The sequence below is a fragment of the Podarcis filfolensis genome (assembly GCF_964270895.1).
Source record: "Podarcis filfolensis genome assembly, chromosome: 2".
Taxonomy (NCBI): Eukaryota; Metazoa; Chordata; class Lepidosauria; order Squamata; family Lacertidae; genus Podarcis; species Podarcis filfolensis.
The window spans coordinates 123074872-123089122 of record NC_139605.1 but is presented as its reverse complement, the minus strand read 5'-3'; the positions used below and the strand labels follow the sequence as shown (position 1 = coordinate 123089122).

At 40.1% G+C, this 14251-nt stretch overlaps 1 protein-coding gene across 5 annotated transcripts; it reads right to left on the bottom strand.

Annotated features, from left to right (window-relative positions):
- Positions 1-363: 363 nt before the first annotated feature.
- On the bottom strand, positions 364-13235 carry LOC310756141 (uncharacterized protein). Of its 5 annotated transcripts, none has more exons than XM_083599846.1 (7): positions 13044-13235; positions 11192-11233; positions 9699-9731; positions 5351-5380; positions 3976-4008; positions 2469-2594; positions 364-639 (listed from the first exon to the last, which is right to left on the bottom strand). In XM_083599846.1, the coding sequence occupies exons 1-6, from the start codon at positions 13096-13098 to the stop codon at positions 2476-2478; spliced, it is 312 nt and encodes a 103-aa protein (XP_083455972.1). In that variant the 5' UTR covers positions 13099-13235; the 3' UTR covers positions 364-639; positions 2469-2475. The 5 variants fall into 5 exon arrangements, with proteins under 5 accessions (XP_083455972.1, XP_083455971.1, XP_083455973.1 ...); XM_083599845.1 differs by having other exon boundaries at positions 5351-5383; positions 13044-13234; XM_083599847.1 differs by lacking the exon at positions 5351-5380.
- Between the last annotated feature and the right edge of the window lie 1016 nt (positions 13236-14251).

Below are 14251 nucleotides of genomic sequence, written 5' to 3'. Positions count from 1 at the left end.
TCCCCCTTCCTTTTTTAATGGGTTTCTGTATCATCTTACTGGTTTGTTATATTTTGGTTGGGCTAATAAAGGTATTGCCCCAATATGGATGAAAGATTTCATAGTAAGTTTAACTTAGTAGATTTGTAGGGTGTCAGTGTGCACATTTTGGGGATGGAAGCAGTAAGTATTAAGCGGTACAATGTTCAAAGAGGGCAACTTAATGGGAGACGATACAGCAGTGGTCTTTACTCCTTACAGATTTTGCATTAACTCTATGCCATCGTTAAACAGTTTTGCATTTGTATCACACATTTTGACTCAAAAATGAGGATGTGAAGGTTTGAAGTCAAATTTCTGAAACATGGACCCACTCAAAAAGTCTCCAAATTTCACATTTTTATTTTAGCTCTCAACTACATGCTAAACCTTATCTAAAAGCTCATCTGAGCTGGGGACTCTATGATTTGTATTTTGCACAGTGCAGAAGACACAAAGCAAATGTAGTTGTTTAGTCAATGCTTGAGTTTATTTCATCTGAATGGTGAGATGGTGACAACACACAACCTTATATCACTGGAATCAGGCTATTCCCTTGCTTTTCTTATAATGGAACCACGATGTGGCCACAGGTGGTGTGTTGCAGGATGGATGCAATTCCTGAAACAGAAAGAGATTTTAAAGTTGGAGCAGTTGGAGCCAAGAGCCAGATCAAGGCAAGTGAGCATCCATGCATAGCTGAGATGAGTTCAAATTAACCTTTAAAAGAAAACAAAAAAACTCAGGGTCTGTCCCTTGGAGGCAACTTTTTAAGAATCCCAGAAGTTTGCTTCTAAACTAGCATCAGGTAATGCCTATAAAAGCCCAATTATGGAAGAGGTGCACTAGAAGAGCAATGTGCAGGGAAGGAATGGGTTAAGCACATTATGGGCACCCCACGTGTCTCTGCTCCAAGCCACCTCCTCCTTTCTGCTTTTCCTTAGAAAAAGCAGCTATTGAGGTTTGGTTACAGAGATTTACTTCCAAGTAAATTTGCTTAGAATTAGTCTGTAAGTAATGACTGCGTCCTCTGATTGGCAGACGATGGGTCCTTCCAGAAGGCTGTTTAGTGAGTGTCTGTTCTTGATTTGTTTGTGCAAAATTCTTATGAGATTGTACAACATCACCATCTAGTGGTTGTTACCTCCACACATTCTCACTTTTCTTATCAGACTTTTTGCAGTAAGAAAAATGATGGAGAACTGCATGGCATAACAAGCCCTGGATGCAAATATTGTGTGAACAAATCAGGGTGGATGCTCAACAAACAACCAGTCTGGGAGTTCTCTGTGCAGTGGTGTAGTGGTTTGCTGGTGCCTGGGGGCCTGCACATGTGTGCACACAGCAGGGGGACAGAGTGCTGATAGTGAATGGAACCTGCAATGCCAGCCCAGCCCTCACCACTGCTGCAACCGCCCCTCCCCGGAGCCAAGCAGGGCCACACACCGCTTCCTGCCCATCTACGCAGGGAGCCTGGCCAGTCAATGCAGCCCTTGTTGGGTGAATCCCCCTGATGCCCAGAGGCGAGGTGAGGAGGACACAACAGCCATGTGCCCTTTGATCCCAGTCTCTCAAAGTGTCCTTCTCATGCCACCCTGCCAACCCTGCACCACTATGTGAGCAGCACAGGGCTGGCAGGAAAGCATGAGAAGCCAAATGCACAGCACTGCACCCCCTTAAAAAATATGCCCAGGGCCATTGTTCTGGCATTTCCCCCCCCATGCTATGCCACTGTTTCTATGTCCAAATTTGTTTTATTTCCCTCTTCCAAAAAATCATAAATTTCCAATGCTCTCTCCTTTGAAGTGAACATGTAAAGTCTGACTTTAATTCCCTACCATTCAGGGCATGGATAGAATGAAATGTAGCATTGACATCCTCCAGCCATTTTATGTCTATTGGGAAGAAATATAGGAATCACCTTACATTGTTATGCTTATTTGAAATTGGATAGTTCATACTTCCTCGTTTCTGATGGTGAAAAGGCCACACCACTGATCTGCATTGATTAGCAGAGCTAGCTATGAATGAAAAGGAAATAATGGATTCGCCTGATACTTACTGAATGTAACTAGCCTCTATCTGTGTTAAAACGGAAAGTGGAGCTTTTGTTAGCATTCCATGGTTATCACCCTGTGCCACTGCCTGTTCTTCCTTTAAAACAGTGGTACCACATGCACAAAACTGCTCACTGTAAACACAGCCCTGTCAAACCTACAGCGGTGCATTGTAGACTGACTTCATAAACTGAAGGCAAGTAGAGACGGCTGAGACAATGCATGCAATGCATGAAATGTCGCCAGTTGCCATTAGCCTCAACACTTTCAGGACTCTCCCCTTTGAGTATTTATGCCCTGGCAACTATATCTACTTTAGATCCCCGGCCCTGCATCGCCTCTCTCCAATGCCCATCTCTTTTCATTTTCTCTTTACTCTCTTCTTAAACTCACCATTTTCTTACTTTCCCCAAAATGACGAAGTCCACTTGTTCTTCATAGCACCAACTGATTCCAAAGCTTTTGCAAAAATGTCAAACAAAGATGGAAGAAAAGCTTTCCAACGGCCATGGGTGGTCTCTGGATTGGGAGGAAAATGAGAGCTCGTGAGCCACACCTTCTCTGGTTTTTCTTTCTTAAGAAGGTAAGAAGAGCCTGCTGGATCCTGTTCTCCTAGTGACCAACCGGACACTCCTGGTCAGCTTGCAAGCAGGACACAAGCCTTCTTGCCCCTGGTGATTCCCAGCAACTGGCATTCTGAGGCAGGCTGCCTCTGATACTGGAGGCATTCCTTCCTTTGTACCACTGTGTGTGTGTCAGCTCCCCAGACAACAGATCAAATGTTACTAGCACTAAGCCAAATGTTGCACTACTATTGGCACAATGTTATATGTTCACATTATATATGAGCATTGCTTCTGTGGGCTGGTCTTCCAATTCTGTAAAAAAAAAAAAAGTTCTAGCTCATTTGTTCATTGCTTTGTGTTATTCGCTGTGGAGACATATGAAGCACTGGATTTCTGAAGCAATGTTCTGCTTTGGACCCAAGGCAACATGAATCATGCAGTGACCCATTTTCCAAAGCACCAAAGTGTGATCAGAACGGAATCTTGTCTGTCATACACATGGCCAACCATCACACCAAGTCACCAAAGCATATTTATAACAGTGGGTACCAAGCAGATGGTAGCTGCAGCCAGTTGATTGGAAAGGAGACCGGGTCCTACCCTCCCCAAGCAGATTATGGGAAATATCAAAGTTCATTATGCAAATCCTCTTTTCACTGCTGTTGCTGGTGGACCTCAATGAGCAACGTCACCATGGTGCTGACTGTGCAATATTCTCATCTTGTGCAACCTGCCATGCACAAAGAGAACATACTTTCCCCATGTAGGATTGGGGTAACTTGTGTGGCACATGCCCATTGCACAGATATTCAGAATTAACCTCACTATGCTCAAAGGGAGTTATTTCAGGTTAGAGTCATAGCATTGCAGCCTAAGAACAATTCACAAAGCATGAACTAGCAACTTGCTTTGGGGAGATGGTTTGCTATTATAAAATAAAAAAGTCAAAATGGATCCCCATGATAACATATTTCCAGAATACAAATACCATAGCCAGCCGTACAGATCCATGAACACAGCACTAATAAAGTAGGAATGGTGGACAACATCCATCATCCTGAGCAGTAGCCATGCTAGCTGGGACTGCTGGGAGTTGGAGTCCACCAACATCTGGAGGGCCACTGGTTCCCCATCGCTGTCATAAAAGTAAATCGCTCCACAGGCTTATGATACACATTAGTTGTAGGAGGAGGGGAAGTTGTACCAGAAGTGGAGGGAGAGTTGTTATCTGGGATAGGGAAAGCAAATCATTCTCCTATCACCATGTTGCTGTGGATAAGTTGTGTGCTATGATTCAGATACTTGCTTAAATTGCTGGACCAAGAAGAACTCACCGTCACTGGTGATGCTCGCTTCTGCAGAAGTCGCTGTAAATAAGAAGGCATGGCAACATGAAACAGAATTCCTCTAATAGCCAGACACAGAGGGCAAAACTTCAACCATTCCTGCAAGAATTCTTCAGTTCTGAAGAATACTATTCCATTTCCCCCCAACTTCCAATAAAAGAAACACACAATTATTTTACGCCCACAGCTGAGTTTGCAGCTAAGCTTTTAGGATGGCAGGTGTTATGCAGTATGCTAGAAAGCACTGCCATTTGACTTCCAAAACGTTCAAAAACCAAAGCGTGGCTTTTGATTGGCTGCAGGAAGCTGCTGCAGCCAATCAGAAGCCGCAGAAGCCCTGTTGGATGTCCAGCTTCCAAAAATAGTTCGCAAATCAGAACAGTCACTTCCAGGTTTGCAATGTTTGGGAGCCAAAACATTTGACTCAAAAAGGCATTTGAAAACCAAGGTACAACTGTAATTCCTCGGGCTCTTAAGAACTGTTACTTAGAGCACATTTGTAAGCATATACAGTCGTGCCTTGGAAGCTGAACGCCTTGTGAGTCAAATGTTTTGGCTCCCGAATGTCACAAACCCAGAAGTGACTGTTCCAGTTTGCGAACTATTTTTGGAAGCCGCACTTTGGTTTTTGAATGTTTTGGACTTCCGGAACTGTAAAGGAAAAACTGAAGGTTTTTTTACACACAAGATATTAGGCAATCCAGGAATCAATGTTCTCTCCACAATTGTATTTAATTAAAGTATAACATCGTTTTGAGAACTATCTATATGATTTACCAATCTGTTCACTTAGGAAGGCATTTGTGGCTCTGAGTTTTCAGACAATGCCCTCAGAGTATTTAGATAGTTGCTGCAGGAAAATTCTAGCAGAAAAGAGGTTTTCTCTACGTGGCACTCAAGCAACAGAAGACCTATACTGTTATGTACTCTACTGTCCTATGTATTCTGAGCTGAAACCTAAGTACATTTGTGAACTATTGTGTAAGATGCCTGATGTGGACTATCAAGTGAAGGTCACATATTTGCTGTCTGGCTCTGATAAGTTTGAGACAGACAACATGGCAAGATTCGTGGTTGCATCCCAAAAACTAAGAACGTTCATCAAAGACAATATAGCAAACTGTAAAATCTGATCAGCGATGTAATATAGAAATTTATTTGTGTAGGTCTGCATTTCAAAGTATATATGTATAAATTGGTTACCACTGTATTTAACAGTGTATCTATGCATATTCTGCACAATATCCATAGAATACTTATATTCCCTTTTTGGTTAAAATAACCAGGATGGTTGCGACAACAAATAAACTTTGACTTCAACTTTGAGATACTTCCTGAAATTGCTGGACCAAGAATAACTCACTGTCACTGGTGGTGCTCACTTCTGCAGAAGCTGCTGTGGATAAGAGGACATGGCAGTATGAAACAGAATTCCTCCAATACACAGAATAATACACAGTTCAATATTTGAATCTTTCCTGCAAAAAGTATTCTTTAATTTCCTCCCCACCTCCATTAAATGGCTAGTGTCAAAGAAAAATGGAATCCAAAATTGATTTTCAAAGATGAGGAGGGAAGATACATAGCAGTAGAAATTACAGCACAAGGGGAAAAATACTTGTTATTGGGAATTTATGCACCTAATGATGGCAAGGCAGAATTCTTTAAGAATTTGGAAACAAGGCTTATGGATCATTTGGATTACAAATTAATTCCAATGGGAGATTTGAATGGAGTTGCATCTACTTTAATGGATAGGAGACAGAGACAAAAAATACTGAATGCCGGCAGATTACATAAGATTTTATATATATATATAACTGACAAATTCGATCTGTCAGACATATGGAGAGTCAGAATTCTACCGTATTTTTCACTCTATAAGACACACCAGACCATAAGACGCACCTAGTTTTTGGAGGAGGAAAACAAGAAAAAAAAAATATTCTGAATCTCAGAAGCCAGAACAGCAAGAGGGATCGCTGCGCAGTGAAAGCAGCAATCCCTCTTGCTGTTCTGGCTTCTGGGATAGCTGCACATCCTGCATTCGCTCCATAAGACGCACACACATTTCCCCTTACTTTTTAGGAGGGAAAAAGTGAGTCTTATAGAGCAAAAAATATGGTAACATTTTTTCAGATGCAAATCAATCATTTTCAAGAACCAACTATTTATGGATATCCAGAGACTTGGTTCCCAGAGTAACAAAAGCGGAAATTTGCCCTAAAACTTGCTCAGATCACAATGCAGTATTTATGAAAGTGAAATTATCTACACAGGGATCTTTCAGATGGAGAATGAATGATGATTTGTTGAGGAATGAGCAAATAATTAATAAGGCCCAAAAGACTATAAAAGACTATTTTGAGATTAATATGAACTCTGGAATGCAAGCAGGAGTCATTTGGGACGCAAGTAAAGCAGTAATGAGAGGATTCCTCATCCAACAAAATTCAATTAAGAGAAAGATACAGAATGAAAAGAAAGATAAAATTTTGGACCAATTAAAAGATAAAGAGAAGAACATTAGAAGTAATCCAAAGAATCTGCAGATACAAAAGGAAATTAAAGCTTTACAGACTCAGTATTCACAGATTATAAATCAAGAAATAGAATGGAAATTAAGAATGACGAGACAAAGGAATTTGGAATCTGTGAACAAATGTGGGAAACTCTTAGCTTGGCAGCTAAAAAAGAGGCAAAAACAAAGTGCTATTACAAATATTATATCAGAAGGAAAGTCTGTAGAGAACCCTATGGAGATAAGAAGATGTTTTCAGAAGTACTATAAACAACTGTATAAAAATAGTAAAGAGGATAAGGTTAAAATTGAGCATTTTATCAAAACTAATGGTTTGCAGAAGATTCCCAAAGGTAAAAGGATCCTACTAAATGGATTAATTACACGACAGGAGGTTGAAAATGCAATAAATTCAATGAAATTTGGCAAAGCCCTGGGACAAGATGGACTGTCAGCAAAATTCTATAAGACTATGAAAGAATGGCTTATTCAGCCATTGGTAGAAGTTTGCAACAAGATAACAGGAGGGGGCAAAGCACCCGAAACCTGGAAGGAAGCTTATATAACCCTGATTCCAAAACAAGATCAAGATAGATCCAATGTTAAAAACTATAGACCAATCTCACTACTTAACGTGGATTATAAAATTTTTGACACTTTTCTCGCCAATAGGTTGAAAAAGGTTTTGTCATACTATATCCATAAGGACCAGGCAGGATTTCTGCCTGGAAGACATATGAAAGATAATATTAGGAATATAGTTGACATTTTAGAAAAGTTGGAAGCAAGAAAAAATTGTAAAGCAATGTTAATGTTTATTGATGTGGAGAAGGCCTTTGACAATGTGTCTTGAAGTTTTATGATACAAAATTTAGATAGTATTGGGGTTGGACAGGAGTTTTTAAATGGTATTAATGTGATTTATCATGAACAAATAGCCAAAATTATAATAAACAATGTGGTATCAGAGAAGATTACAATTGAGAAGGGTACCAGGCAAGGGTGCCCACTTTCCCCTCTGCTTTTTATTTCGGTCCTGGAGGTTTTGTTAAGTATGATAAGGAAGGTTGAACAAGTTAAAGGTATAACAGTAGGAGCCAAACAATATAAATTAAAAGCCTTTGCTGACGATTTGGTGTTAACACTTCAAGATCCAGACTCCAGTGCAGTAAAAGCACTGGAGTTGATACAGGAGTTCGGACAGGTAGGAGGATTTAAGTTAAATAAGAGCAAAACCAAAGTATTAGAGAAAAATTTGGACAATGAGGAAAGGAAATTATTGCAAGAAAAAATGGGCCTGGTTTTTGTGAAAAAAGTTAAATACCTGGGTGTAAATTTGTTGGTGAAAATTTTGAATTTATATAAAGATAACTATGAGAAACTATGGAATGAAATTTAGAGAGATCTTGAGAGTTGGTCGAATTTAAAATTGTCATTAATGGGCCGGATATCTGTGGTTAAGATGAATGTATTACCAAAGATGTTGTTTCTGTTTCAAGCCCTCCCAATCATTGACAATGTGAAATGTTTTAAAGAATGGCAGAAAGCTTTATCTAGATTTATCTGGCAGGGGAAAAAACACAGAATTAAATTATTAACAGAGTCAAAAGAAAGAGGGGGATATTCCCTGCCAGATTTGAAGATATATTTTGAAGCCACAGCCCTTTGTTGGGTTAAGGAATGGATACAACTAGATAATGCGGATGTTTTAGACTTGGAGGGATTTGACGATGTGTTTGGATGGCATGCTTATCTATGGTATGACAAGATAAAGGCCCATAATGGTTTCAAAAATCATGTAATTAGAAAACCCTTATATAATGTTTGGATAAAATACAAAGATCTCTTAGAAAGGAAAACACCCAGATGGCTTTCGCCAATGGAGGCAAAGTCCCAGAAAAAGTCAAATATGGAGACTAATTGGTTGATATATTCAGATTTATTATTGGAAGATAAAGAAGGATTTAAATTAAGACCATTTGATCAAATCAAAGATAAAATAAATTGGTTACACTACCACCAGATTAATGAATTGTATAAATTAGATAAGAAAAATAGTTTTGCATCGGAAAAAATCAAATTGGAAACGGAGTTGTTAGATTCTAAATTTAAAAATTTGTCTAATTTATTGTTGGAGTGGCATACAAAGGATGAACAAGTTAAATCTGTGATGATAGATTGGGCAAGACATGTTGGACATAACATAATGTTTGAAGACTGGGAAAGGCTGTGGAGGAAATGGGTCAAGTTCACTGCATGTACGGTGTTAAAGGAAAATGTTATGAAAATTATGTATAGATGGTACTTAGCCCCTGTAAAACTAGCAAAGATTTACCACAAGAGTGACAAACCTATGTTGGAAATGTAAAGAAAAAGAATGTACCTTTTACCATATGTGGTAGACGTGTCCCAAAGTGAAAGACTTCTGGGGAAAGATTCATAATGAAATGAAAAAAATGTTGAAATATTCATTTATTAAGAAACCAGAAGCCTTTATACTTGGAATAACAGGTTTGGAATTGCCCAAGAAAGATGTCAGATTATTTTTGTATGCCACAACTGCAGCTACAATTTTGTTGGCCAAAAATTGGAAACTACAAGAAGTACCAACAGTGGAGGAATGGTAGATGAAGATGATGGACTTTTGGGAGCTAGCCGACCTGACCGGAAGAGTCTGCGACCAGAAGGAGGAGGAATACCAAGAGGAATGGAAGAAATTAAAAGATTATTTAGCTAAATATGTTAAGATAATTTAAATAGAATGACTTGCGAGTATCAGGTAGGCCTAGGATTTAAATATGTGATGTTCTAGAATACTATGTTAAAAGTTAAAAAGAAAAGAAAGAAAGATGTAAATTGGTTAAGGAAATTTTATGTGAAATTAGTTTAGGAAAACTGCTACAATGATTTATATGGAAACTCAGCCAGGGGGATTTGAGGAAGTCACCTAACAATGTTAACAAAAGTGGAACTATTACAGTTAGGGTATATGTTTGTTTGTTTGTTTGTTGATTGATTGATTGATTGATTGATGGTTTCTTTTTATGTTTGTTGATAAGTTTGTTATAAATGTGGAAAACTAATTAAAAAAATTGAAGGGGGAAAAAAACCAGGATGGTTGCGACAACAAATAAACTTTGACTTCAACTTTGAGATACTTCCTGAAATTGCTGGACCAAGAATAACTCACTGTCACTGGTGGCGCTCACTTCTGGAGAAGCTGCTGTGGATAAGAGGACATGGCAGTATGAAACAGAATTCCTCCAATACACAGAACAATCCACAATTCAATATTTGAATTTTTCCTGCAAAAAGTATTCTTTAATTTCCTCCCAACCTCCATTAAATGGCCAGTGTCATACACCAGAGAGTGCCATCTGTCTGGAAAATTCTACATGTGCAGGATTTTTATTACATATTATATGGATGGACTAGATCTATCACAGTCACCATGAGCTGCACTTTCCAGTCACTGATCTGTGCTTTAAAGCTCTGTGTTGAAGTGGTTTGGGGTTTTTTATCCCAATGCTTTCCCCAGGAAAACCCACATTTAGCACTCAATTAGAACAAATAATGGAAAACCAGATTGCTGTTTGCTCCAATTCAGTGGTAATGCGCAGGTTTTCCTGGGGAAAGCACTGGGACAAAAAAGAACCCCTCTCAGACAAAGAACTCTGGATGAGCCTCATGATAACAGGCCAAGGTGCAACACAGAAAACCAAATTAAGTAAGAGGGCACTAACCAAGTTGGATTGGGGCAAATGTCTTTAAGATCAATGCATGAGATCTCTTTTCAGAGAACATGAACTACAAACCTGTCAGGATTTCTCTCTCCATCTCTCTCTCTCACACACACAGACAGGTGGTTGTATAAATTTATAAATTTGCAAAGCCACAATTTACTAGTCAATCCTGTCTCACCCAAAACGAAAGCCATCAAAGAAGTCTTCAAGCTTAGTATTAATAAAACATAAAGGCAAAATCTCCTTCTGATCCTCTGATGTTCACCACTTGTAGGAGTAGTCTGTGAAGATATATTAAGCATTTAGGGTGGGGGTGATGTTGTAGGTTGGGAGCACCATCTGCCTGGGATTTTTTTTAGCACTGTCTGATTTAAATACAATGCTAGGTGTGTAAACACACACACACACACCTTTATTCAGATGGACAGTGAACGTCATGCTTAAATCAGCCAACACCTACTTCTGCATGCCAGGTATCTGTAGCCTGAGTGCCTACATGATGGCATCCTGATGCTTCTCATGGACTGTGTAGCAGTGACCCATATTCCACAGGCAGCTGGCCATGTGGGATCCTACTCAAGTTTTCCAAACAGATGTATCCTCATGTATAAATCAGGCTTGGCAGATGCTCCACCCTTTCTTATGTGAATCGGGACTTATTTTGTTTTCCCTCTCACCTTAGAGTGGCTACTGTGCAGGCAGTCTGATGATTATAAAGTGAGTCTGCTATGACTGCCTATGCAGAAAATAAAGAATAACTCTGCCTGGATGACTCTATGGTGATGATCTAGATATACAAGTGCCCTAGAATCTGGATCCGCCATGGCATTCTGCTGCCCTCTTAACGCAGTTACTACAGTCACATTGTCCCAAGGAATATTCTACTGGGCAAATTATTCAAAAGGCTCAAGTGCACATGCTTAAAATGTTCAACACTTACCAGTGCTGGGAGTCAAATCAGTGCTGGAAGGAGGTGATGTCTCTAGAATGAGGACAGAAGATCTCACAACTATTATCCTGAATAATGCTAAATGCTCACTTGTTGAAACTAGCATTTTCCTCTGTGTCATTCAAACACAGAGGAATGCCTTTGCATGCCTAGCTGATGTGAACACAGCTCATTGAAATAAGAAGAATTCTGCTGGATCTTACCAAAGGTCCATCTAGTCCAACATCCTTTTTCTAACTTTGGCCAGCCAGTGCTTCCAAGAAGTCCATAAACAAACAAGAAAGGCCTTGACCCTCTCCTGTAGTTTATGGCCAGTGTGCAGTCCTCAGCTGTAAACTACTTATGCTCATGGAAGTTATGTTTTCTTATCATTGGTAACTTCATAGATGTCAGCAGATGTATCCTCATTGAATTTGCCTAAAGCAAGGATGTGGCCCTTCATATATGTTGCACTATGGCTCCTGTCATTCATCTCTATACTAGCTGAGGCTGATGGGGATTGCTGTCCAAAAACATCTGGAGGAGTACAGGTTCCCCATCACTGTCTGAAACCATTATTGGAGCCACCTTAGCTTGTGCATCATTTATTTATTTTTAATAATTTTTATTAACAGGCCAATCACATCACATTATCCATATTGCATTAATTCCAAATTATACAGCCATTTTTTTGGGGGGGGGGAATACCCATACATCAAGCTCAGCTCGAGTCCAAAACTATCACTTGTCTTACTGCATTAATTAGACAGTTCTGTCCAGTTTGATCCGGATAGTCCTTTGTTACTTCCTTTCTCTTCTTGTTGTTATCATAAATTCCTTTCTTTGCGATCTCTGATGGTTTTCACAAGCAGGTTAGAAGCTGGCATTCTATGTGGGTTTTGTACTCTTCCAAAAATCATATCAATCCGGGACAGCCTCTGTACAACGCTTCCATAAACAAAATTAATCTCCGATCTGTCCTTTATTTTTCTCAGGCTTACTGAATAAATCAAATGATTCTGGGGGTTCTGTCAGGTCAAACTTACATTCCAACATTCCTTCTCATTCAAACAATCCTGAATCTCCTCCCCGAGTCCTTCTTCCTCCGGCAGACCTGTCATGGCGAGACGCCATTTTTTAACTGCGTCATAAGTAATTTTCCTCTTTTCTCACCGTTCTCCAGTCTTCTTTCCTGTTATGCTCCGTCCCACATAGTTCTTAAAATCCTACCTGTGATTCATAGAAACGCGACGATCTTGTTTCTATCTGGGGTGAAGGGTTATTAATGTCACATCATGCAGGGGGAAAAAAAGCTTTTTCCTCCACCCCCCCTTCGTTCCAAACATACAGTCTCCTTGTGGTAATTCATCAGATGATTTACTTATCCATCCGTCACTCCTGGTCGCAGAGATCCATTAGTCAGCAGCCTTATCAGTCGAGCTTTACTTGATGTATGTGCTTTCAGCTTCATTTCCAAACATAGGTTTCCAATTATAATTCCAAGCTGCACGCGCTAATTGGAATCGGCGTCAGGAAGATCTGACTTCACCGAGGGCCTGTTCCAAGTGTTCTGCACCCCCATCACTCGTTTCAGGGGGTGCATTGTGAACACCGCTGGCAGGGCAGTTTCACCTCACATCCTGAGGTGGTTAGGAAGACTGCATACTTCCCATAGCAGCCCCTTAGTACCTCGTATGGATCAGAGAGATGTTATTGTCGGCCATCTTCCAACGCGCCACCTGGTGGCCCCCCCTTAGCTTGTGCATCATAGCTATCACTTGGGGGGGGTATGAATTCCATCCTTTATTTATGGAATTCGCCCCAAGGAGGAGGGAAACACACTGGGCCATTGAGAATTACATACCTCCAGACACTAGAGCGCAAACCAGCAGGAGTCCCCATATCATCTTCATGGTCATGAATGACTTGGGAGGTTTTCAGGAATTCAGGGCAGCCTAAAGAAGCCGAGGAATGTTGTGGTCTGATCCACTCTCACTGGCTTATGAAGGAAGGAAACGCCAATGAAAATGGTTGGGTAGTGGGGAGTGGAATCGTGGAGGAAATCAGGATCCTGGTGATGAAACAATTGGACAGATAAATTGGACAGATAACAATTGGATAAATATGCAAACGGAAGAATTAAGATGGCACACAGCACTTGTGGCACATAAGAATAGACACAATGTTAATTGGTCTTCTAAATAAAGGGAGAGGCAAGGAAATTATTTGCTGTACCAAGGCTTTCTAATCTGTTTACTCAGAAAAGGGATTTTGGTTTTCTTCTTTCTGCCTCTGGCAAATCCTGGCTGAGGCATGGACGGTGGTATCTTCTCCTGATGCACCTCACTTTAGGCTTCTCAAAGGGTGTGAAAGCAAATATATGGCTTCTAGACAACGTGGCACAAATGTGGAGTTTGATGTTATGTGGAGAATTCAGGCTCCTTGAAAATATCGTATTTCACTTAAAGGAAAAATATGTCTAACTCCAATACCTGCAAATAAAGGTTTGAAAATGTAAAAAAAAAAAAAAGAAGAGGTAAGGGACCCCTGACAGTTAAGTCCAGTCGCAGACGACTCTGGGGTTGCAGTGATTATTTCGCTTTACAGGCCAAGGGAGCCTGCATTTGTCCGCAGACCTTCTGATTGGCAAGCCCAAGAGGCTCAGTGGTTTAGACCACAGTGCCACCAGCATCCCCATTTGAAAATGTACCTATCTTAATTCTCAGAATGTGACTGAGGAGTGGGATTATTATTACTAGTAGGAGGTGCCTGGTGCTGCCCAGGATTTTTTATAATCCAAAAAAAAGTTGTTGTTGTTTAAAAAAGCAGGCAAAAAGCAGGCAAAGTCACACCAAAGTCACATTTGGGTCTGCCATATTGATTCAAAATGGCAGCCAGAGTCTAAACATCAATGAAGAGCACCACCCCCACCTCAGGAACCCTTGTGCAAAGTTTGGTGGTGGTATCTCGAGAGGGACCTGAAAGTATAAAGAACAAAGAAAGAAATGGAAAGAGAAACCACTTTCCAAAGTATATGGTAGATTATGATTATCATTCTGAATTGCATTTATA